General features: G+C 37.0%; 1 protein-coding gene and 1 pseudogene across 4 annotated transcripts; one reads left to right on the forward strand and one right to left on the reverse strand.

The window, feature by feature from the left end:
* Positions 1 to 874: 874 nt before the first annotated feature.
* On the reverse strand, positions 875 to 18,276 carry LOC306857333 (ankyrin repeat and SOCS box protein 7-like). 3 transcript variants are annotated; one of them, XM_079397236.1, is made up of 8 exons: positions 18,157 to 18,222; positions 17,291 to 17,367; positions 15,972 to 16,225; positions 13,418 to 14,023; positions 4,432 to 4,836; positions 2,866 to 2,973; positions 2,712 to 2,768; positions 893 to 1,589 (listed from the first exon to the last, which is right to left on the reverse strand). In XM_079397236.1, the coding sequence occupies exons 2-5, from the start codon at positions 17,335 to 17,337 to the stop codon at positions 4,697 to 4,699; spliced, it is 1,047 nt and encodes a 348-aa protein (XP_079253362.1). In that variant the 5' UTR covers positions 17,338 to 17,367; positions 18,157 to 18,222; the 3' UTR covers positions 893 to 1,589; positions 2,712 to 2,768; positions 2,866 to 2,973; positions 4,432 to 4,696. The 3 variants fall into 3 exon arrangements, with proteins under 3 accessions (XP_079253361.1, XP_079253362.1, XP_079253363.1); XM_079397237.1 differs by having other exon boundaries at positions 894 to 1,589; positions 4,674 to 4,836; XM_079397235.1 differs by having other exon boundaries at positions 875 to 1,589; positions 2,866 to 4,836; positions 18,157 to 18,276.
* LOC306878029 (protein Lines homolog 1-like) lies at positions 18,182 to 25,808 on the forward strand (annotated as a pseudogene). Its single transcript has 7 exons — positions 18,182 to 18,368; positions 19,033 to 19,613; positions 20,888 to 20,907; positions 21,575 to 21,692; positions 21,777 to 21,798; positions 25,189 to 25,409; positions 25,540 to 25,808. The product of its transcript is annotated as a protein Lines homolog 1-like (transcript).
* The last annotated feature ends 1,098 nt before the right edge of the window (positions 25,809 to 26,906 follow it).

Here is a 26,906-nt window from a genome sequence, read left to right on the forward strand (position 1 = left end):
TAAAATATTTTTTAATAGTTTTTCAATTGTAAATACATTTTCCCCCTAGTTTCACAAACAAGGCTTAAGGCTAGTCCCAGACTAAAATGGGTTATGTTTTAACATGTTTTAGCAATCTCTACTGAAAATAACTTGCACTGACATATCTTTAATTATGTCAGTGCCAGTATTTTGTCTCAAGATGCACACCTGTAGTGTTTATTTCTAAGGCATTTACATAAAAGCTGCTTAAATATCCTAATTTAACTAACACCTAGTCCTGGCTTAAACTAAGCTATTAAAATTAATAATTTTTCAATTGTAATTTTTTTTTATTTTATTTAAAAATAAATAAATGGACTTATGAAGGTGTATTTATTTATACTTAAATTAAAACAAACATTTAAATAAATTGCAATGTTTACAATTTGGGTTGACTTTCAGAATTATTGTAAATTGTAAAATAAAATGTAGATGCAACAATAGCTACAAAAATGGGAGAAATATTAATATATGAGAAAAATACATTTAAAAATATAGACATCTATAGAAGTGTGTACATATGCTTATTCATAAAATGACTAATAATTTTTTAAAATACTTTTTATAATGTTAAAAATCACTTTATATTACAAAATATTTTTAAAAATCACAAATATTATTAATCTATGCTCACTGACTTTTTTGTCAGCCTTTTGTAAAATATACCTTTTTAAACTATAGGCTGGTTTCAAAGCTCAAAGATTATTCAGACAAAAATGCTTATTATGAAAAAATAATCATCATCAATAGCTTATTGACAATGATGAATTTACCTAATACTGAATCTGTGATTTTTAAAACAAAAACAAAAATGCACAAAAACTGCATATATTCAAAACAAGAACAAGAAGAAAACAGAACATGGAATTTTAATTATTTGAACAGGCTGATTTTATTTATTTTGCAGTAATTAATAAGACAGTTATATCTATACATTTTCTGTGATGCTTGGACACAAAGTTTCATGCTCAGATCACTAACCCTAAATATGAACAATATAACAGTGATGTCAACATTAGAAATGTCACTCTATTATAGACTGACACATTGGAAAAAAGCCTAACGACCTTTACAGTTATCGCCTCTTCCTACACACTTAATGATAATCGTGATTTAATACACAAAGTCCTGTTGAGTGTGCTTTGCATATTTCCTTGTGTGGCCTCCTGTCTGCTACCGCTAGTCAGTTCCAGACGGCCCACGCATTCAAATGGATCTGTCCTCTTCCGCACAGATATATGCCCACAGACAGGGAGTTTCCCTACAGCTACGGCCCGGGCTCAAGGAAGAGCTGTTTCCAGTACGGCCGAGGACACCATCCATCCGGCAGGACCACCAACAATAGCCGCATTGTTCCGCGTGTCTGCAAGGAAACATGGCCTACAGAGAGATGCCATTGTTTTATTGTGTAATGTTACCTGTGATTCGATAAATGATAGCAGCCTGTGTTTTTGTGGTAGGAATGCGCAAATATATCACTGCGTTCTTAGGTCACTGCTGAGTTCTGGCACGGGCTCGGCTCAAGAGAAGCAGGAAAGCAGAAACCTTTTTCTTTAAGAACAGCATACCTGGGAAAGCAAGAGAGAGAGAGATTGAGAGATCGCTTTCCAACAAAACGCCAGCCGTTCTCAAGCAAACAATACACTGGGATCTCTGGAAGAAGCTGCGATACGCTGCCAGGCGTTATCATTGAAGGTGCCTGTAGCCGTACTGAGATAACGCGGCACAGGATGAGCTTTCCTCTCAAGCGGCGCCAGAGCTTTGGTTTGGGAGGCAAAAGAGTGAGATATGGTGAGAAAGGAGTGAGAAACCCTGAAGCCCTGCATTACACAGGCTTCCCACACCTTACCATCACCTTAAAAACTGAGCATCAACATTTACAGGACTTTGTAAAACTTTTTATTAATTTCCACAATATTTCCAGGCTCGGAAAACACAATTATATCAAATTTCATAACTGGGAACCCCAATCGAAATTATTTCATCTTATGATCAAAATCTTATCATCAAATGACTGATTTATCAATAACAAATGCTAAATTAATAAATTCATGCATCATGAATAAATGTTAAATATAAATACGCTATTATAATAAAGTAATAGCTGTTGATAAAGAGAGACAGTAATTTCAACCTGTTCCTCAGTTTGTAAGAGCTATATATAAATAAACAAATAAATAAATATACTATAATAAAATAATAAAGAAAAAAAAATATTTTCAATTTGCTCCTCAGTTTGCAAAAGCCAATAAATAAATGAACAGATATATAAATTACTATACTGTACTATAGTATAATAAAATAAAGAACTGCTGATTACGAACAGGAAATAATGCACCTGTTCTTCAGTTTATAAAAGCATAAATCAATAAATAAAACAAATAAAAGAAAAATGAAAGTACAGAAAGTCATTCTAAAAGCAGAAATGTGAAGCTGGTTGATGATAAATGAATTTAACACAAAATTATTTCAAATGAATTTCAGACGGTGGAACTACTTTTTAATATGGATGAACTGATATTAATGATGACATATGAACACATACGACATATTAATATTAATGTTGCACTAACAAAGGGAACAAAAAAAAAATGCTTGAAGATAAAGTGAAACGTCATTTGCAACTCATTTACTTCTGTGAACTGATGTATTTTTAAATGTATGTATGTATTAAAAGTGGCATTACATACCAAATGGAGGCAGATGGATGAAGAGGCCAAAGCAGTAAGAAGCATTTGTGACATCAGCTGAAAAAGAAACAAGAACAACAAGTCATTTTCTTAAAGATTCCAAACAATTAAAATAGATGAATAAGGTCAATTTTGATTCGATGTTGTGTCTTACCTGAAAGATTCCTGTAAAATGAACTTAAAACCACCAGTGATTTTTAAACAGCGTTTTTAAGGCTGATTGTACTGGAGTTAAAATTAAAGACTGCAATGACAGCAAAACCTAGAAGACAATACAGTTACCAAATGAACAATGAATTCAGTGAAATCGCCATTTTTCTCAGATAATTTATTAGAAAGTCATCAAACTCTAGAAAAATGGATGCAAATCAATGAGCACGGCACAATTACTGCTTCAAAGTACAGCAATAAGACTTTGAAAAATAACAAATGGGGACATTATGAGATCCATTTATTCACACATGTATAATGTGAAACAGCAGATTATGTACATTCAGTAGTTGAAGTTGTGGAAGACTTCCGATTAGTAAAAACAAATCCCATATAACATTCCCTGGCTCTCAAATCAGCCCTCCACACCTGCTTCTGAATACATTATGGTAGCAAGAAGTCATCCAGAGATGCTTTCAGTCCCAACAAACGCCCTAAACTGAACTCAAAAAGAAATAATTTAAATGCTGTGGCAGGTCACATTAATGCACTTGTAGTATGTTCATGATGTGGTGAAATGCTGTAGCTGTACTGCGTCACGGACTGAAGGAAAGGCAGCTAGTGTTCCAACCGGTTTGGAGAAAATAGAGTAACAGTAAGCGAGTCTTTCTCCCACAAAACGCTCTCACCTTGATTGAGATTTTAGGGGGAAAGATCAAAAATAAAGTTGCGATCTGACTAAAACGTGCGAAGAAGTGCCAAATGAACTGAACTAAATTAATGCTATCCAGACCAATGACTAATTCTTATATTTTGTAGGCAAAAAACCATTAAGTGCATTTCAAATTATTGTATTTTAAAAATATCATGAGGATATTAAGTTACTGATTGCAAAAATGTAAGAGATTTTTCATGTGCATAATAAGAAGAAAATGATGGCCAATTCCAATTAAGCATCAATAATATTCCATTTAATTACAGATCTGGACGATCCCAAATCAAAGCCCTTGACGGGTCACACGAAAAACACAGAACCACTCAACCAAACCCCCAAAACACTTCGATAATCCAAGCATGTGGCTTAAATAGTCTAAAAATATCTGCTGTACATATGACACAATTATTTACATAAAGTTCATTAATGATTTATGCACGTAATACATGTTCACCTATGTAGTCCTTTTTTTCCTTTAGCTTTTAATGCAAACTAAAGCCAAGCACCTCTGATACTGAATCTCGAACAATTTGTAAATAAATAAAAAAAAGTATTGCAAAATTCAATTAAATGAAGTCTTGAAAAAAAAAAGAAAAAAAAAAAAAGTTTGCAGAGAAAAACTGAGAACCTGTTGGTTTTTTTTTAGTACAATTTGTTTTTAAATACGAACTAATTGGATTCTATTAAATGCACAAAACACTGGTAGAAAATTATTTCTTCACAGCAAAAATAATAATAGCACATGCTTTTTTTTTACGAGGGTGACCTGAACATTTGCCAATTTCTCTGGATAGCTTAGCTTTTATCTTTTCCTTGTCTGAGAATGTAGCCCATAGAAAAAAGTCTAATACTTACAAAGGCCTTGTTGATTTAAGAGCAAAAAAAGATATTTGGTACAAATCAAACGTCTGCATTTTTCTTCTCTCATGGGTCAGGAAATTCTCCACGACACCTTCAGTGAATGAATCAACGTGGCCATTACAGTGCTCCCGATCCACAGTCGTTATTTCACTCCGCTTGTACAAAACGCTGCACCTGCTCCCAGAGGTTGAGTAGAAATCAAAAGAGAGTTTGCATAGAGTCTTAAGAGAACCTACAGAAACGAGTTGGTCGGCTGCTGTCAAACGCTGTCGAACTTGTGTTTTAGGTAGTCCTTCATGACCTTGGCAATGGGCAGATCTTCCAGCAGCTTCAGGCTCTGCAGGCCGATGCCCTGCCGGATCTTTATCCTGCACAGATCCTGCAAAGTCCTGGGCTGCCCTGAAACACAACGAGTGTCAGGTTAAACACCAGCGACGTCCAGAGTCTATCAAATCTGACTGCATTCCTGTCTGAACACAACTATTTCAATCTAATAACAGAGAAAAAACACAAAAGATGTGGCTACAGTCTAAACTATATAACAGAAACTTAAAATAGAAACTTTAATTGTATTATTAAGGGGCAACATTTGTGTCCTACAACGGACTTAGAGGGGTGTTTATTATGTTTGTGTCTTCCGTCAAATACACTGAATAAATGAACTTAATACCGTGTGTGCACAAGTACTGAACTCACTAGACAGAAATGTCTGCCAGTTTTCTGTTTTAGCTCCACATCTTTATAGAAATGAGAAATTCCCCAACATTGGCTTGTTTTAAGAGGTCTCTATAGTCTCTAATTTTTTTTTTTTTTTTTTTTTTTATCTGCTCATTGTTATTGCAGATCATCAATTAATATTTGTATTACTGTACTGTATTTTCAATGTTTCATTATACAATTCATTCTTTGTACTGTTGTGCTTTGGGTTTGACAAAAGTACTTCATAAATAAAAATCATTATTATAGATATTGCGTAAATAACTATAAATGTAATAAATGCAGAATCTGTCACAGAGAGCCTGTTAATTAAGGAAGGAGTAGATTAAACTACTTTTGCATACTATATTGCAGACGTCTTACAGACTTCTTAGGTACAGCAGCAACAAACAAGACGTTTAATTCAAAGGGTCAGAAAGAAAGTAAAAAGGCTTTGAAAAACAACTGTTTCTGGAAAGATTTTTTTTTTTAACTTTACCAACATTTTAAGTGTACTTTAGGGTGGAAAAAAAGCACAAAAACTATTTGTGTATGCAATAATAAATGTATAAATCTCTCACAATGAGTCTTTTACTTAAGGATGGAGCATGAAAAATGACTTTCTGGCAGGCACAAAAAAAACTAAAACTTTAGCCACATAAGTGGATGATAAGGGAATTAAAAAGCACAAAAAAGGTGCAATCAAAAATCTAATTAAAAACAAAACATAATTTATTAATTTGTCACAAAGAGCCCATTATTTTAAAATGGAGCAGATAAAAACTATATCTGCACAGACATTTTATAGGTACAGCAGCAAAAAACACATTTAATCCAAAGGGTTAGAGAGAAAAAAAATTGGCCATGAAAAATGATTATTTCTGGCACTTCATAAGTGTACATCAGGGGAGGAAAAAAAAAATAAAGCACACACACACAGACACACAAAATGTTTGTCCATTTGTTGTATTAAAAGATATCAGGAAAGTTCTGCAATGAGTTCCAGGAACCCGGTGCAAAGAGTTTAATCAGTTTTAATGTGCTCGTTTTCCCGTCCCAACACAATTTGGCACACAAATGAAGCCAGCTGGAAAAACCACTACAAAGAGCTGGAGACGGCCATCTGCAGCCCCTGTCTTCTGTCAGCCTCCATGCCTTAGCAATAGCTCTCAACTATAGGTGACGGCAGAGAGACAGAAATGAAATCAACACGAATTCTCATGCAGCGCACCGTCACTCCCTTCAAGACATGAAGTCATGTTCTCAAAGAGTCCTCGATGTAAATACAGCCGCCGAAGTGCTTTTTTAATAAATAATCAGGGTGAAATGGGATCGCTCTGAATGAGCTGACAGCGAGTAAATGTCTGCAACAGGTGGCTTTGATATGGTGATATCAAAGTTGAAGCGAAGCGCAGGAATGTGGCCATTGTTACGTACTTGCTCATTAGTGCTTCAGGTAACACGGCTCTCTTTCTAAGACTGCCGATTGTTCTGTGTGGGGGATAGAGATCATAATGCCGTACGCTCGGGAGGCGGTTAGGCCATTGCTCAACTTACAGAATGACAGAATGGCCACTGCTCTCCGTGAGATTTGACATTTTCCTGAAGAAAAGAGGGAATATGAGCTCCTTTGATGATACTCTCGTTATTAACCCTTGGAGTTTTAATGCTTCATGTTTTACCTGATTGGAGCTCTTTTGTAAAGTCTAGCTGTTATATTAACTGGAATGAGGGTATTAGAATGTGCAATGTTCTACGGCAAGCTAATTCATTACTGTTAATATAAAATAAAAATATTTCAAATTAAATTACAATATTAATAATAACAACAATTTAAAATATATATCACAAATATTATGATAAATACTGAGGTATTAAATTGATTAAGTTCATTCATTGTTGTTAAAAAATAAAAATGTTGTTTAATAAAATGTTTTTTCCCAAGCTAATTCACTGTTGCTAAAAATGACAATTTCAAATTAAATGATAATATTAATAACACAAACACACATATGTGTATGTGTGTTTGTGTTATTAATATTATCATTTAATTTGAAATTGTTAATTATACACAGCCTTAAATTGTCTTCCCTGCCTGTGCCGGCGGCGGAGCAGGTGGTGGAGGAGCCCGAGAACCAACGAGCCAGGGGGATGGTGAGGATCCGGGGGGACAGGGTGGAGCCGAGGGCTCTGGCGACCGAGGCGGAGACCTGGAGATCCGCGGTGGAGCCGGAGCGACTGAGGACCCAGGTGGAGCTGAAGGGAGGAAGGAGCCCAACGGAGCCGGTGGGATGGAGCGACGAGGCGTAGCCAGAGGAGAGGAGTCCTGAGGCGATGGCGGGTCGACGCCCGACCAAGGCGGAGCCAGAGGGACGAGGGAGCCCGGTGGAGCTGGTGGATTGAGGGGTGACGGTGGAGGCGAGGCGGCTAGGAGCCTAGGTGGAGCCACTGGGTCTACGGGCCGAGTCCAGACCTCGGAGGCTGGAGGCGGAGGTGAGGGATACTCCAGCCCCGACGACGCTGGAGGATGGAAGACCCACGGGGCTCGCACCGTACCGATAGGGGGCTGAGGGCGAGCGGGGGGGGCTGCCAGACGACAGCGGTGGAGGAGGCAGGAGTGGATGGGAGGGTGGGCATTTTCGAGGAGCGGGCACAGGAGGGCATTTTCGAGGAGTGGGCACTGGAGAACACTTTCGAGGAGCAGGCACTGGAGGATCGGATGCCCCCTCTCTGTCCAGCAGTCCCAGATCTATCCTCAGCTCACCCTCAGCCGCGGTGCAGTGGGCGGAGCTCCACTCCACGCTCACCCCGTCCACGGCTTGCTCCCCCGTGATGGGCACTGACGCCGGCTCTCGCACCTGGTCTGACGGGTTGGGCTCAACTTCCGGGGCGATCATCTGCTCAGTCGCTCGGCTTAGCGCTGGCTCTGGGTCTGGAATGGATCTGGCGAGTTCATCCTCAGGGGAGACTGTGAGGGGCGATCCGTTTCTCGCCAGAATCCACTCCACAAAGGCGGCGAAATCCTCTCGAGGACCATTGTCGGACAACAGCGCTCTGCACGCGGTGTTCAGGCTTCCATGAAAGAATGAGCAGAGCGCGTTGTCCGGGTAGCTGGTGGTGTTAGCTAACATCAAGAACAGTCTTGTATGGTCCTCGGGAGATCGGTCCCCCTGCTCCAGCAGGAGGAGGACGAATTCAGTCGGACAAAGGGATCCATGGGGCACAACGGAAAAAGAACACTGAGAAAAAACAGAAAACAAAACGGAGGGTACAAACGGAGGTAACGGTTTAGGTCGGTCCTTCTGTCAAAACTCTCGGGAAGCACGGAACACGGAAGCCAGGAGACGAGGAATTCACTAAGCGAGAGTCTTTAATATCCAGAAGATCACAGATCACAGGCAGGGAAGACAATTTAAGGACCGACAAACACTAAATGAACGGACTGGGGCTTTTAAAGACAGGATAACGAGGGAACTAAGGAGACACACCTGGGTAGTGTTGTCAAAAATATCGATATTTCGATAAATATCGATACTGAAATATCTGAACGGTACCAATATTAATTTCCCGAAGTATCGATACACCGATACTAGCCGAGCTGTCACTTTCACTTCTCTCCAAAGGCGCGTGGACAAGCACCACACGTGACCGCACTCGTCTCCGTCGCTCTGGTTAAATAGCAAAAGTGAAGTGAATAGAAAGATGACTGCTCTGGTTGTTAAAGAACACAGCAGGAGCGCTATCTGTAGGATCTATGATCTCCGCGATGCAGAGAACGCGCACGGAATCCAGTCATAAAAACGGAATTTACAGTTTAACGCGGAATGTCACGGAATTTGCCAAAGTTTGGATGAATTAATCAAAAGTAGGTCATTACACTTAAATAAAATCGCGATATGGACTAGTATCTGTAAATATTGAGCTGCAAAAGTGGATTTTAATATGAATCCTGCATGTTCTGCGCATCTCTGTGTGAATGTGCTGCACGTGCGGTTGTGTTTACTAATGTGGAGCTCGCGGTGATTTCAGCGTCTGCCGTCTCAATGAGGACATAAATACATCAACAATATCTCCAGAACTGATCTGAAAGGCACTTTACCAGCATTTTACCATTTAATTTGAGTAAAACTAGCGTCATATCATACACACACAGAACTTTAAAGGTAATCACGGCAACCCGTCAAAATAAAAGTTCAGGTTAACTTAGCCTATTAAAGACCGTGTGCCAGAAATAGGCTATATTACTATTATTTAGTAGAATGTACATAATACTACTACTGTTAATTTTTTTTAAAGAAATAATCACAAAATATTTGAATTTTAATAGTAAATCCCCTTCATTTGCCAAAAATGTAAATGTTTAATTTTCATTAATTCAAATATAAATTAATTAAAATTGTTTTATGCCTTCATCTGATATCCAGTAAAATTTAAATACACAACACAGAATTTATGAGGGGGAAAACACATTTCATAAGGCTACTGTAAGAATAAATACAAATTGTTTGTATGCATTCAAATAATAGACATGCTAAAACATAAGGTGAGAAAAAAATAAAACATTTCATACGGCCCTAAACGTGTCATTTTTGTTACACTTTTAATAAATTAAATGTTAAATTGTATAATTTTCATGATTTTAATGAATTAGACATGCTTTTAGATTAATAGCATTTAATTTGACCATTAAAAAAAAAAAAGAGTCCAGAAAAATTCAAACGGAAAAAATTTAATGTAGAAAAATTTTTTACGGAATTTGGGGAAAAATAAAACGGATTTCATAGGGCCCTATATCTGGAAATATTTTGGTTATGAAGCAAATGAGAATATCAACAAACAGAACTTTGGATTTTAATTAGTACATGTATTAGTAAACGTTAGTTTCAATTAACATTTAACTAAGATTAATAAAAGATTAAAAAATAAATCAACAAATGCAGTACCTCAAGAAATTTTTTTGTTCATGTAAAATATACCGCATGTTCTCGACTTGTTACATTTATCTTTAAATTAAAAAAATTACCCCCTTAATATTGTGGCAGTTTTTTTCTCCGTGGTATCGAAAATGGTATCGAGTATCGATATTTTTCAAGGTATCGTATCGAAGTTAGAAATTCCAGTATCGTGACAACACTACACCTGGGATCAAATTAACAATTAACATAAGGGAAAAACTGTGTCACAGAACACATGGGGAGCAAAACACAACAAAAACAGGTCCATGATCCTGACAGGGTGTGTGCTGTGTATATTTATTATGTATATACAAATACACACACATACAGTATATATTAAGGAAAAATGTGTTAAATTTATATGTAAAATATTTATATTTATATATAATATAAATGATATCCAAGTGTTTACAAAGATACAAATACATACAAGTATTTTTTTAAATATATACATATATGTGTGTATTTATATACATAATAAACATACACAGTACACAAACATATAGTATGTAAGCATAAACTTTTATTTTGAATCAATTAATCGCGACTAAATGCTTTGCAGCCCTAATATACATACACATACAGGTACATCTCAAAAAATTTTAAAATAATGAAAAAGTTCATTTTTTCTTGTAACTTATTTCAAAAAGTGAAACTTTCATATATTTGAGCTTCATTACATGTAAAGTAAAACATTTAAAAAAAAAATAGTTTTGATGATTAGAGCTTACAGCTCATGAAAGTCAAAAATCAGTATCTCAAAATATTAGAATATTTACATTTGAGTTTCAATTAATGACCATCCCTACAGTATAAATTCTGAGTATCTCTTGTTCTTTGAAACCACAATAATGGGGAAGACTGCTGACTTGGCAATGATCCAGAAAACGAACATTGACGCCCTCCACAAAGAGGGTAAGTCACAGAGGGTCAATACTGAAAGGTGTGGCTGTTTACAGAGTGCTGTATCAAAGCATATTAAATGCAAAGTTGACTGTATATAACATGTATATATATATATATATTAGGGATGGGCATTTCTGGTCATATTTCATTTCGAGTAATCCACAGGTTTGAGAAACGAGTACTCGATTAATCGGGGGTGGAGCTTAAGCAAGGGGCGGGGCGTGTGCGTCATAGCGACATTGAATTGAAATTGATATTTTAATTAAAGCCCTGTTAAAAACGTTGTTGATAAAACTATGACAGGATTCAGAAAATAATTAAATTAACACAGATTATTAAAAATCACCATCAATACTGGTTAATACAGTAAACATTTAAAAGAAATAACAGCGTGAGGTGAAGCTGAAGCGCTTTTTCTACATGACGCATTGTATATAAAATTAATCACATAGCCTAGATACACAATATGTAAATGTTATATTACAAATTGTATTTATCTACACAAAATACATGTGAGCTTGAACTACGTGCCAACCAGAAAGTAGTGGATGCGCTTCTCCCGTTACAGGCGCTTTAAAACAACGGCAACTTTGCAACCGCAAAAAAAAACAAAAAAAAAAAACAAAGTTATTTTACAGTATTATCCCCATCCCTGTGTGTGTCTTATTATTTGTATAAATATTTTGGATCAGTTTTTAAAAAGAGAACCTACCTTTTTCTATGTTTTATAAAACAAATAAAACACACATGATACTGCTTTTCAGTTATTTTATTCAACTGTTATTTTTAACAAAACAATATTTTACTTCAGCAGCATCACAACAGCTGTGGATCAAAAAAGTTTTTTTGTAAAAGGTTTGCAAAAATAAAGTTTAATACAACTTCACCAAACGACTGTTAAGAAGCCCATAGCCTAACGAAAATTAGAAGCCAGCATAATTTGGCTGCGTAAACTTAAAGTAAAAATAGCCTGAATATTTTTACCACAGCTATAAAACTTAAAGATTAGGTAACATAACATTTCTTTCAAAATGATCAGTTGGTAAAGGGAAATAAAATAAAGCCGGCATAATTTAACTATGCTGCTTAAACTTAAAACAAAAACAGCCTGAATATTTTACCATGCATGGCTAATAAAACTTAACATAAGGACTACATATTTTTATTCAAAAAGACCAGTCGGTCTACGTGCTCAGATGAAAGCCGAGTGCGGAGTCTATTTACAATTAGACCGGCGGTGGAAAAAACGCGCTCAGCAGGCACAGAAGTTGTCTTTCCTCAAAACCTTGTGTGAATTTTCCATTCATTTATGTAATGACAGGTTAGTGTCATATTCGATTCAGTGGTTAGCGAGGTCCACGAGTCCGTGGTTATAGCCACCCGCGCTGCAGTGACCGTTTTGCGTGATGGGACAGTATAGTGGGGCTCAACGTAATTCATTAAACGTTTAAAATCTTCACCTTCAACAAAACTAATAGGCAGCACGTCTTCTGCTGTCATTTCTATTAGCTGCGTCATCTTCTCTGCCCTGCATGTGTCGCATTTCTGTCTGATGGTGAAATCTCTTATGCTCGTCTGACTGCTGGTAGTGGCATCGGCATCATCTGCTTTTTTGCGTTTATGTGCAAGGTAACGCATCGAACTTGTTGTGGAGTTGTAGACGAGTGTGGCGCTGCACATCTTACACTTGACTGTTTTTTCGTCAAGTTTTTCAAAGTGTTGCCAGACATCGCTGCGCGCTTTAGAAGCCATATTCGCTCTGTGTGCCGGTCTTGTCTCTAGACCGCAACTTCTCGCAGCCATAACCAATCAAATATCAGACTACCGCCCAAATACCAGCATAACCAATCAGAAAGAATGAAAGTAGTTAAAAAAAAATTTAAATGCATTTTTAGAGCCAATCGATCATCGTTTTCATGCTCGATCGTCGCTGATGCGTTCGAGTAATCGATTAATCGAGTACTCGTGCACATCCCTAATATATATATATATATATATATATATATATATATATATATATATATATATATATATATATATATATATATATATATACACACATATATATATATATATATATATATATATATATATATATATATATATACACATATGAAAAGTTTATTTGCAAAAACATAACATATATTTTTTTATTTTCAAAAATCATGTTTTTTATTATACTATCATGTTTTTATTGTGTTTTATTGCGTTAGTTAGCAAGTTTTTATTTTTTTTGTAATTTTGTCCCTAATCAAAATAAACCAACTGCAGTTTGATTGAGATTAACTGGAATGCATAATGAAAAAACGTAATTTTTGAAAATTGTTAAAAATGGGAGTTATCTGTTTTTGCAAATGAACTCTTCAGACAGACACACACACACACACACACACACACATATAGGTGTGAGAATGTGAACCTACTTGTGACCTCCTGCAGGAAGTCCAGACAGGGCCGACTGATGCCAGACATGCTGATGGAAACAGCCACGGGCGTCTGTCCCTCGTAGTTCCTTGTGTTCGTATCGGCTCCGTAAGTGTACAGCATCTGCGCGCACAGCACATCGTCTCTGAGGGCAGACAGGTGCAGCGGCGTCTGGCCGTCCTCCAGCCGACCCAGGTTAGTGTCCGCTCCACGCTGCAGGAACATGCGGCAGTACGAGTGGTTGCCCTTAATGACGGCGTAACGCAACAAGAAGCCGTTCTGAATGTCTATGTTGGCGCTGTGGTCGAGCAGGATGCGCACGCAGCTGGAACGCTCGCGGATGATGGCCAGCTGGAGCGGCGTGGTGCCTTTGTCGCTGAGCGGGTCCACCTCGGCTTTGAACTCCAAGAGGAGACATACGAAGGAGTCGCGGCCGTAGTGGGCCGCCACATGCAGAGGTGTCCAGCCGTCGTTGCTCTTGGCGTTGATAATGTCGCTGCGGTACTCAGACTCCAGCATGAGGCGAGCGATGCGGGCGCGGCCGTGCATGGCGGCGTAATGCAGAGCGGTGAAGCCTCCGATGAAATCCTTCACTGTGGGATCCGCTGGAGAGACAAACACATGACAAATCTGAACCAATTCAAATGAAAGCCTAATTAAACTGAATTACTGAGTCTGTGAAGCTGCTTTGAAATAATCTGTATTGTATGAAGCACTATAGAAATAAAGATATCTTGAAGAATATCAGGCAAGAAAAAAAAAAGTTTGTAAAAATTATATATTTATTAGGCCTGCTATAATTATGACATAAGCAAATATAAGAACGGAATGAAATGTGCTTTTATTTGTCCTACTTTTTGTTGCAGTAACGTGAGCGCTCTGACACTGGATATATTAGAATGTACTTTGAATGTTAAAATCTTAAATTGGCATATTAAAGTGAATAAATTAAAGGATAAATGCATTGCAAACGCATGATTATATTCTTGTTTTTAATATAAAAAAATTATATATAATTCTTTTCATATTAATAAAAATATATTAATAAATGGCTTCAATAAAAATATTAACAAAATTAGTAACTTCAAAATAATAAAAATCAATAATGCATTATTATATTATGAGGTCTGGATTAACCAAAAAAAAAATGAAAAAAAGTTGGATTTAAGATACTTTACATAACTAACTGCTGATTACAATTTTTTGTATGAAAATTAGCTAGCTAAAATGTCTAAATTCTGTTCTTACAGTTTTTGACCAAAACATTTCCATGACTTATCCAATCGCTTTCCAGTAATTTGTGACTAATGAATAAGGATTTTAACAAACTTTTTTTGCATAAATTTATAGAATGAAATACATGAAATATTATATATGAACTTGAAACATTTATACTGACTACACTGGGGTGGTGATGGCGCAGTGGATAAGACACATGCCTTTGGTGTGAGAGACCCGGGTTCGAATCCACTGTGAGACACCAATGTGTCCCTGAGCAAGACACTTAACCCCTAGTTGCTCCAGAGGCGTGCGACCTCTGACATATATAGCAATTGTAAGTCGCTTTGGATAAAAGCGTCAGCTAAATGAATAAATGTAAATAAATGTACAATAAATTCAATGACGTTTGAAAAAAAAATTATTAAAACAAATAGAAAAATCAGTTTTAAAATTATATTATTAAGGTATATTTTAAGTTATATTACAGATATTTATAGACTTTCAATGATCATGATAACCATGCTAAATCATGACAGCCTTATCATTGTTAAGTTGGCCATATATGGCAAATGTATGCACTGAGCATACATAAGATAACAGATTTGATGTGTATAATTAGCTTGTGTAGAGGCACAGTATGCAAACATTTGCATCATTTGCATAATGTTACTATTTTTAATCAAAGCACTATATCATGGTATTGATTATTCTGATGACAGTCTTTGTAAATTTATTCTGAATCTCAATCAGTACAGATGGCAGCGCAGCTGCACAGTTGAACAGTTGATTGTGGATCATTCTATCTGCAGATGTTTCGCCAAAAACAGCCCTGTTTTATAGCTCCCTCTAACGTCTAGCATGCATTACTACACCTAAACATGAACATCTCAGAACAGCAGTGTCTATCTGAGCAGCACAACACCACTTTAGTGTTTCAAGGCAAAAGAAATGACAAGATAGGGAACCTAAATAGAGTCTAAGAGAGAAAAATATCAACTCAAACACAATCATACACTGGTTATCATTGACAAAGTACTTGAAATCATATTTGCATTTGAAGAGGGATCACATTTACAATTAAATAGTGAACTTTTTCATGCTTTTTTTTGTCACTTTTGGACCTTGGCAGTTTAAATTACCATCTGCTTTTGTGGTGTGGAAATAATAAACTTGTACATTTTGCCTATTACTTGTTTTTTAAGAGTCACGTTGAGCAAACTGACCACAGTTTTTAGTAAATGTCAAACTAGGCTGGTCATTTTAGATTTTCTTACCAACTGACACTTTAAATCACTGCCGCACATCTCGCCACTGTCCTAAAACAGCCTTTACCTCCGTGTTCAAGGAACACGCGCACGCAGCGCTCCTTTCCCTTCGCCGCAGAGAAGTGCAGCAGCGTCCAGCCATTGGCGTCTCTGATCTTGGGCGAGTAGCCCTGCTCCAGCATCTTGCGGACAGTGTAGACATCGCCGGCTGCCACCGCCGCTTGGATCTGCAGCTCCTCCTGTAACTCTGGGTTCCTTCTGCAGTGATGGTTCAGCATCCTGTCACATCTCGCAGTACGGGGCTCAGACGCTCCTGTGTCCCTGCAGACAAACACACACACACATTATGAAGGCAACTGATAGACAAGCTCATCATTTTGAATCAAAGGACGATTTATTAATTATGCACATCACATTTATAGGAAATGCAAAACCATTTTTTTCCCCAAACACCACATGAAATTGAACGAATAAATAGGAAGTCAAATAAACAAGGAGCTAGACATTAACATGTCGGTCTGACATAGTCACGATGTTAACATATTTCAGGGAAATCAATCTGGATTATAATATCTACAGCTCATTAATTTGCTCTCTACACATCGCTTCATTATAGAGAGAAAAAGAAAAACAAATGCATTAAATATTATTACGGATTTAGGAATCACTGTTAATTTTAATGTGTTACCCAGCAGCCAAGTTAGCAAAATAATTTTCTGCCAATAATTTTTTTTTCACTTATAAAATCTTAAACCCAACAATCAAATTGTAAAATCTAAAAAATAATAATAATATACTGTTAATTAGGCTACTGGACACAGCATTAAATGAGCAGTAATTTAAAAATCAAATAAATAAATTAAATAATAATGTGAATGCGAGTATAGGCCTCTTCCTGCTGGTAAAATACTAATATGGTAAAAAAAAAAAAAGGCTACAATTACCAAATATTATTTCTTACAAGAGTGTCAATGTTCTTAAAATCTTTTAAACAATACATTTGTAATAGTTATTATTATAAATACTATATTTCAAAATGTCTTTATTGCAGATTTTGTCTTTATATTTTTAACAGGACAACACGATAGACACGAATATAAAACAAATATACAGGCTAAACATTAATATAGGCAAAAAACAGTGTGAAAGAAAATAACTGCACACGTTACTGTTAAAATATTAACAATATTCTTGCATGCAAAGTAATGAGATATTGTCAGCTGCATTGCATGAAGCCAAGACCCTCAAACCAACCATAAACAAGCTTAGCAAACATTTAATATACTACAAAAATGACAGAAATCACACACACACACACACATATATATATATATATATATATATATATGGCCATGGCCTACAGATAATTAGAAAGCTCAAAATTACCGTTCATTAATGTCTTGTAGTTTTGAAACAGCCTTTGCGTTCTGCATCCATATTCACATCCACTTCAGATCTCCATTCTAGACATGCACAGTAATATAGAAATATTACACATATTCATTATTTAAGCATGTAAACACATGACTCTTTTATATACAACATTCAACATTTGCATATGCATTTATATGGATAAAATATGCATGTTTACGTGCATAATCATCATTTAGCCACACCTATGTAATGCAGTCTTATTTACACACTTATCTTTTCACGTTACATTGATCATCTCTCTGTTTAGGAGTAAATATGAACTGTCACCCATCAGTTCACTGTGTTATTGTCTTTCAGCATCTATCAGCGAGCATTTGCATACTTGCATTTACCTCTAACAACGCAAATGTTCGCAAACATACGTGATATATACCACCAACGGCAGTTTAAACATTTGATCACCTCAAATATGTTTAATAAAAGGTGAATAGTCATGTTTGTAGCTGCTGCACTGAGAACAATGAATCTGTTAGCTGGTGTGCTAAACCAGCTAAAATCAGCCTAAAACAAACACTAAAGCGGCTCTTTTCAGAGACTGGCGTAATTTTATTTAATATCGCTGAAGTATTTGATACGATAATTCTGACACAGGATCATTAAACTGAAGGAGAATTTGACAAACTCTCTGATTGACATGTTACTGTATTAGCATAGCTAGCATTTAGCCAGCGGTTACTGACCATTTTCAAATCAACACTGTTTTTAAAGTTACTCAAACTCTCTTAACCTGCGGCTAGAGGATAAAATTAGCGATATCTGCTAATTAACATAATAAAGACTCGATAGACCTTGAAATAAAATACATATAATATACATACAGAGCACAAATACAGTCAGATAGCCATGAACAGCATCTCCAAGGCTTCAAACCGCAACAGCCAATCAGGTTCCAGCTGTCAAAAACGTCATAACTACATCATACCGCTGCAAAATAACACGCCGAATGTCAGGATTTTGCGACAATTGTGGCTGTATAGTGGCAAACAGCAATACATGTGGTTTATGGATGATGGTTTTGAGCAGCAAATCAGTATATTAGAATGATTTCTGAAGGATCATGTGACACTGAAGACTGAAGTAATGATGCTCGAAATTCAGCTTTGATCACAGGAATAAATTACATTTTACAATATATTCACATAGAAAACAGTTACTTTTAATAGTAAAAATATTTCACAATATTACTGCTTTTGATGTATTTTGGATTAAAAAAATGAAGCAGAAGAGAATTATTTAAAAACCACGGAAAATCTTACTGTCCAAAAACCTGAAAGAATAATGGAAATAAGGTGACATTATTATTATTATTAACATCGTTGTTGTTGTTATTAATAATAATGATAATATATTAAGTCATTATTTTTCATATTGGAAGTTGCTTTATTATTGATAATATTTTTATATTAATAATGATAATAATAAAAATAACAGTTTTCTTCCTATTATTATTAGAATGGCAGTCAAACAACAGCTTGTAGTAACAAATTAATTACAAAATATTGTAGTTATTTTTGAAACAATATAAAAATTATTTAGAAATGTATAACTGGGATGAGACTCTGGGTTTAATATACAATGTGTTACTATAGACATAAAACGAGCATGGATTTACATTGGACTAAAATAACCAAACTTTGCCTTTTGATTTCAGAGGACATGATTTCTTCATCTCAGCTGCTTGTTTTTTTCCATAGATGTTTTGACGAAGCTTCTTTCTGGATTGGATTCCTCCATCGCTTGCTTGTACATCAACCTTTTGACTCCAGACTCACAGGAACCTCATAAAAGAGAACCGGTGAATCTTTCTAAAACCATGTGTGAGTTCTTTGACCTCCTGGAGGTGCTCAGCGCTGCCCGGCTCAGATTCGGACTCTGTTCTTCAGTTCAGAGAGTCATATTCGTTGAGTCGCGAGCGCTGCTTCACATCGTGAGAGCTGACGTGGAGTACTTGGTGAAGAAACGAGCGCTGCTGCTTCTGAAGAGAAGTCTTCTGCGGAGAGCCGGGGAGGACTGGGCATCAGCTGAAGTTGGGTGTGTGAATCACATAAAGATCATGGCCTGACGGAGGACGTTGTGATCGTGGCAGGTGGAGTGTTACAGGAAGTCACTGCAGGCTGGCTGAAGGAAGTCCCTGTGAAAGCTCAAGCCAGTTTCTTTGGTGGGAACTGTGATGTGAGTCTCGGCGGGACGCAGAAGGACGATGTGATTCTGAGAGCCGTGAGTCTGATTCTGCTGAAGTCACTGGAAATAAACATTCAGTCCCCTCCATGGAAAGGTAACTGTCTTACTAGAGTTCATTCGTCTTCACAGTTAAAACTAACAGCTAGAACATGACAGTTCATTAAACAAACTTTACATGCTGGCTTAGCAAAGTCTCGACTGAAAGGAAAAAAAATGTATTTTTAATGTCTGAAAGTTGTTACTTGTTAAGGTAGTGACTGCTAAGCGAATGCTACAGTGTTGATAAATGGTTGCTAAGGTGTTCTAAATGGTTGCTAGGTATTAAAACACCCGTACTGCTTTAATAGAATGCAAGTAAAGTTTATTTTTAAGGAATAAGGAACATATGCTTTTATAAAAAAAAGCAAGTCTAGATACAATACTGCTTAATATTTTTGTAATAATAAAAAAAAATTACATTTGTGATGCTTCTGGAATGAGTAGTGCCGTTTTGTGTTGTATGGTTACTTAAAAACAAAACAACAACAACAACAAAAAAACCATAAAAAATTGTTTTAGTTTTTTTAAATAAAGCTGAAAATAAATATAAATATTAGATGAAAAACAATAGACTTCAACATACAAACTGAAATATGCAAACAATACTAATGCTAAATTAGTAAACTAAAACAAAAAGATAGAAGTAAATTTCACTTAATAAAAGCTAAATAGAAATATAAAAAAACTAATAAGAATGACGAAAGCACATAAAAGGACAAAAAATGAAAACTGAAAATAAAAAAATAAGGTAGTTCAAAATATTAATAAATGCTGTATATAAATAATACTAAAATGCTAAATACTACTAAAACACTGGTGCCACCATAACACCATAACATAACAGTCCTATTCACAAAAGAATTGCATTTTTTTTAATGATTCGGATGCACTGATTCACAAAGCATTTGGAAATCGCGTGACTGTAAGGATTTTTGGCCACATCCAAAATCGCATAACTCTGAGTAGGAACTTCTTTTGGACAAGTAATTAATTAGTGACCATTAAAATGTAAGTAAGTTCTATATAAGTTCTTTACTGCCATTCACAAATCTTCTCCATTGGGCTCATCTTGTCAGAAACAGTAGGTCAGTAACATTTTACCTACTTTTCAGACACACTACTCTGGTCATATACTGTTTTTTGCCTACTGTATATTAGGAAAGTATGCAATTTCAGATGCAGCTTTTGTTTGGGTGTACAACTGACATGTTGGAATAATAAATGGAAATTTCTAGTGCTTCACCTGGGCTCATATATGCCATATAATGAAGTTCACCAGCAGAGGGCAACGTATCCTTGTATAAAACATGTCTTTCCTGTGTTTTTCAGGATCTCAGAGTGACATTGGTGTCTGTGGGTATTGTGACGAGTCGCTGCCTCCCCCCTTATCATCATCACCACCCCGTCCCGCATTCGCCGCCCTTCACCAGGCTCCCGACGGGAGTGGGTGTGTGTGAGAGGAGGGGCGCTGAACAGCCAGGGCTGGCGGCGTGTGATGAGGCGCACCTGATGTGAATAGAGCCTCATCACCGCCGTCGTTTAAATGCCGAGCGCGCCTCTCCTCGAGAGACCGGTCTCTTCCCCGTGCATGCACGCTGGTGTCCTCGCGGGTCCAGGAAGGGAGCGTTGAGAGGATTCCCGCACTGCCAAAGACGCGAGCTGCCGGACCCGCAGTCCGGATAGAGCCGAGCACCCGTGAGACGGCTGACGGGCCAGGATTCCCCCGGAAGTGCCGAGGACGGACGTTGGACGAAGCCGCTTAGGAGAAGCCGCCGCCACTCGCGCCTCGGACCCGACAAAGGAGCGCGTGCCGCCACCGGACTCCGCCCCTTACCTGGACCCTTCCCTTCCGAACACTGCCTCCCTTCACGAACCCCGCAGCACGACGAGGACACCAGATCCCCTGTTTATTTTGGACACTTTTACCCCCTTTTGGACACTTTGAGTATTTTGTTGAATAAAAACCTCTCCAAGGCCTGACGCCACTGTGTCTGTCGTTTGCTCCTCCCGCCACAGTATTTAACAGAGCTCATGTCGTTCCTCCAGCGTCACGGGACTCTGGAGTCTCCATACGCTCACAGCTGCTCCTGGGTGTCTGTAGTATTTGCTGAACAGGATGACGACATGATGGAATGTCCATTATTTTATTATTTTACAATATTTACTCAAAGTAGACTCAATTGTTGCCTGATAATACGTCAGGTGTGTTAATATACAGATACACTACCATTCGAATTGGGGTCGGTAAGATTTTTTCCAAAAAAAAAAGTATCTTCTGCTCACCGAGGCTGCATTTATTTGATAAAAAATACAGCAAAAACAGTAAACAATTTAAAATAACTTTTTGCATTTGAATATATTCTAAAACGTAATTTATTCCTGTGATCAAAGCTGAATTTTCAGCATCATTACTTCAGTCTTCAGAGTCACATGATCCTTTAGAAACCATTCTAATATGCTGATTTGCTGCTCAAGAAACATTTCTTATAATTATCATTAATATGTTGAAAACTGTGCTGGTTCATAGTTCTATGGAAACTGATACATTTTTATTCAGGATTCATTGATGAATAGAAATTTCAAAAGAATAGCATTTATTTGAAATAGATTTATTTTTGTAACCATTTAAATGTTCCAAATATTCCATTGAATGCATCCCTGCTGAATAGAGGTGTTCTTTTTTTCGGAAACACTTTACAATAAGGTTTACATTAGTTAACACGAACTAAGAATGAACAATACTTCTACAGCATTTATGAATCTTAATGTTAGTTTCAGCATTTAGTGATCGACCGATATTGATTTTTTATAACCGATACCGATACCAATTATTTGCATGTTTATGTGCCCGATAACCGATATGCAGAACCGATATTTATTTACGGTTATAAAGTAAATAAATGACTGCGTGAAGTAAGTCCATACTTCACTTTGGTTTTTCCTCCTTTCAGTCATCTTAACAAAAAATGTTTTGAGAATTAGCAGTCTTTCATGCAGGGCTCTAGACTCATTCTTCCCACTGATCTCACTTTTGCGCACGAGCACATAATTTGGTTGCAATTAGTTTTTTGTTTTTGCTACAACATTTGATTAATCAATGCATGCTGATGAACTTTTATCATAGTTTATAGTTATATGGTAACGAAAGTTTTCAACATTCAACTCGTTCTTTTTCATCTGTATTATTTGTGATTTAAATTTTGTGAACAGGAATTCCTTTTTTCGTGCGCTTTTTGGTGTCACATTTTACAAGAACAGATCATTGTCTGTTTTGCTTATATCTATACACCTTTAACTTTTTAAGACTAAAACAAAAGATGGATTCATTGTTATTCTTAATTAAAAAGCGCAACAACAATAAAACAGTACGTTGACAATGACAAACTCTTACATAACATTTATCAACAAAAACGAATAAGACAAGGCATGGCATAGGACACACCACATGCTGTACTATATACCTAGTATATTACAGAATGTTTAGCAAACTCTGAGGAAGCAAATAAATATTAATATATATATATTTTTTTAATTAAGGAAAGCCTCCATAGCATAACCTGAGGTAAACAGCAAAGATAACAAGCTTCTCAAAACGAAAACAAAAAGAAAAGTAAAACTAAACTGGCTGTAGCTGACAGGACTTGCATGTTTTTTCTACAAGAATACCACCACGTTCACCTTCTCTGGTTTAAGAAGCGGTCTTTTACTTTAGTTTGAAAACAAATCCATCAGTTGCGCTCCATCCGCGACGCGCACCTTCACGCTCGTGCTGACGCGGCGAGTATGAACCAGGCTCTACCCACTAAGCGCTCGTGCTGAAAGCACCTCTCTTCACGTGATCAGTGAAATCTGACTCCTGCTATAATGTGCTGCGGCTGGCAGCGCGCGCTGTATGAAGCAGACGCTTTGGAGCAGCGCAGACCTGGCACTCGTACAAATGCGACCACGTCAAATTTTAACTCGCAAACAATTACCATTTTGGTCGCAGTCTAGAGCCCTGTCATGTTCAATTTAATCTTCGTATTACAACAATAAAAAACATTTTATTTATAAAAAGCTTTAGCAGCAACACTAATATTAACAGAAAGCAAAATGAACATAGAAAGTCTAATGTTTTCAAATGGAGAAAATAAAGGAAAGGAGTCATATCAACTTCATTTTTAACTACAGTTTTAGTAGGTTTATAAGCTGTTTAATAGGATAAAGAGTGAAGAATAATTCACTGGATAATGTTAATACACGGAATAATATTCTCTGGAATATTGGAGTATAACAAGCATTGTATTTTATTGCATTTCTCAACTGGCATGCTCTAAATTATGCTGCTGACAGCGCGGTTTATCTATGCCTTTACACAGAACTATAGGCTACTCAAACTGCGATCGATCGCGGAGATAATAAATAATTCATTTCCATAGAGTTGTATTAATTTAGATGTTTATAAACGAAATAATGGTTATATAGTAAGTGTTAATACAATTTAGGGTGCTTCAAAAAAGTGAATCTTGTTAAAAGTTACATGCAGCAGTGGCCGTGCTGAGCATTTCTTGAGCATCAACCCGCTGAGTGAACTGCAATATGAAAGCGGCTTCACGAGACTAATGATGAGCATATAGACAACAGAGAGAGAATTACATTCAATGCTTTTCTTTCCAACAGGCAATCATTCATGGCTGTATTATTTAATTCAGGCAAAGTTACGTCTTTATTGGGAGAGTAGGACTTGACGGATTATCTATGTGACTCCGACTTCACGAGACTAATAGACCACAGAGAGAATTAAATTCAGCGCTTTTATTTCCATCACGTGCTAATTCATGGCTGTGTTATTTCAGGTGAAGTTATAGCCTATCTTTATAGGGACAGGGCTTGACAGAGTATCTTATTTATCATATTTCTTAGAGCCAAGTTGCATTTAAACTTTATATCAGGCATTTATGTAATACATCTAATTTGTGCATTAATGCCTGTAATATTAAATAGTTTACTAACTACAGCAAATCAAGTACCTGCACGCCGTTGCTGTCTAGTCTCCCCTCAGATGCACTGCAATTGCGATCCTGTGCGCAATTCTGAAAACGTCCACAAGATGGCGGTGTTTATCGGGGAATCCGATATTACAAAACCGATATTCGATTATGGAAAAATGCTTAAATATCGGGAAAAATATCGGTAAATCGATACATCGGTCGATCTCTAGCATTTACTAATGCATTATTTAAATCACAAGTTGTTTGTTATCATTAGTTAATGCACTGAACTAACATGAACAAACAATGAACAATGTATTTTTATTAACTAACATTAACAAAGATTAACAGTGTAATAAATGTATTGTTCATTATTTGTTCATTTTAGTTACTACATTAACTAATGTTAACAAATTACACCTTATTGTAAAGTATTACCATTTTTTCACTAAAAAAGTAAAAAAAAAAAAAAAAAACCTACCTATCTACAAACAGTTTAGGGGCCCAATTCTCATTCTTAACTAGTTTCTTATTAACATGCATATTATTAGCATGCAGAAAAAAAGTTATTATTAAATACATAAGTTAATATGTCTTAAAGAATATGTCTTAACACATAAAAGTAAGTTATAAACAAATATTCCTTTGTTTTCTTCACAGTTTGAGCTGCTCAGACTCCGGGGTTTGTGTCTGGGGTTGTAACCCTCACTGTCATTTCATACTTCTGCTCCGCTCCCTCTGCTTCGATCACAGCGTGCTGCTGGACTTCCTCATCTCCTCCGAGACGTGTTTCCTGGAGTACTGCGTCCGCTACCTGAAGCTTCTCCATGAGGACCAGACGGCCTTCTCTAGCTCTTGTTGTCATATTGAAGATTGTGATGGTGCTGGAAGATGGCGCTGATCCCTCCGTTCAAGCTCCTTCTGCTGTTTCAGAAACGCTGGATGCTGTTCCCTGCACTAGATCGTCAACAGGTAACAATATCCCATGACTGGTTGATTATGGGAGCTCAGATGAATCCGAGGAGGCAGAAGAGCGTGTTTCTGACAGGGACTCTGGGAATACTGAGGCAGATTCTGGTAGGACTCAATCTGTAATGGCGCTGGAACAAGTGCAGACTGAACATGCATCTGATTCTCTGTTCGAGAAAGTGTTTGTGTGTCTTATGGACTTGAGGACCGCTGTCACCAGACTACATAAAAGGGGTCTCTTCCCCTACAACCCTACCTCACTTCTAAAACTGCTAAACAGTATTAAACCCCAGAGAAACACGCTTAGTTAGCTTTGACTTAAAGCTAATGAACGAGGATAGATTAAAACTGATCAGAAATGTCAACCTGTTATGACCTGCTCAATTAATGCAGTGAATAAACATACAAAAATAATTTTTGCATCAAAATTATTGTTATGGAGGGATTTAATAGAATTAAATTAAATAAAGAAATGATGGAATGATCAAGTCAAGTCAAGTCAAGTTGAGCTTTATTGTCATTCCGCTACATGTGGGGACCTACAGTGGAACGAAATGTCGTGCCTCGCAGGACCACGGTGCTGCATAAATACAGACATACAACAGTGAAGTAAAAAACACTATAAACCTATACACAACTAACCTACTGACAGATTTAACTATAAGCATACTATATATAAGTATTTACCCTACACAAACTAAAAAATAAAAGATAAAAAATACAAACTATACGAATGCTTAACATAAATATTTAGCCTATACAAACTAAAAAATACAAACTATACGAATGCTTCACAAATAATGTACATGTGCAAAGAGAGACATTTTGAGTCAAGCAGCTGGTTGGGGAACAGAGCAGGATGATTTGTAGTACCTGAGCATGTAAACATACATATATTGCTGAGTATTTTGTGGGATTGTGTACACGCAGCAGTGTGTGTAACGTGTCTAGTACACATAGAGGAGAGTGTTACTACAGGTGGTTTGTACAGGCCCACTCACCTGTGTGTAGCACACTTCGAATTGCACAAAAAAGTTCCATACAGTTTTTTCTTTGGTGTGGGGGGTGGTCCATGTTTCAGCAGGTAGGGGTTTGCATGGGGTTTCAGAGGTCTTCCGTCTTCCTGATGGTAGGAGCTGGAAGAGACTGTGGGAGGGATGGGTGGAGTCCTTCACGATGCTGTTGGTTTTGCTGGAGCATCGTGTAAGGAAAATGTCCAGGATGGAGGGGAGAGGGGCACCGATGATCTTTGCAGCTGTGTTCACTGTCCGCTGGAGGGTCTTGCGGTCAGCAGCACTGCAGTTCCCGTACCAGACAGTGATGCAGCTGGTCAGCACACTCTCAATGGTGCCTCTGTAGAATGTGGTGAGGATGGGTGGAGGGAGACTTGGTCTTTTCAGCCGGTGGAG

Source organism: Barbus barbus (assembly GCF_936440315.1).
Source record: "Barbus barbus genome assembly, chromosome: 1".
NCBI classification, from domain to species: domain Eukaryota; kingdom Metazoa; phylum Chordata; class Actinopteri; order Cypriniformes; family Cyprinidae; genus Barbus; species Barbus barbus.

Coding starts and splice junctions, on each gene's coding strand:
- LOC306857333 (XM_079397235.1), bottom strand. CDS start 17,337: ATGCAGAACGCAAAGGCTGTTTCAAAACTACAAGACATTAATGAACG. Junction 16,226..17,290: donor CTACAAGACATTAATGAACG/GTAATTTTGAGC, acceptor GTTTGTCTGCAG/GGACACAGGAGCGTCTGAGC. Junction 4,837..13,417: donor CTTCCTGCAGGAGGTCACAA/GTAGGTTCACAT, acceptor GTTGTGTTTCAG/GGCAGCCCAGGACTTTGCAG.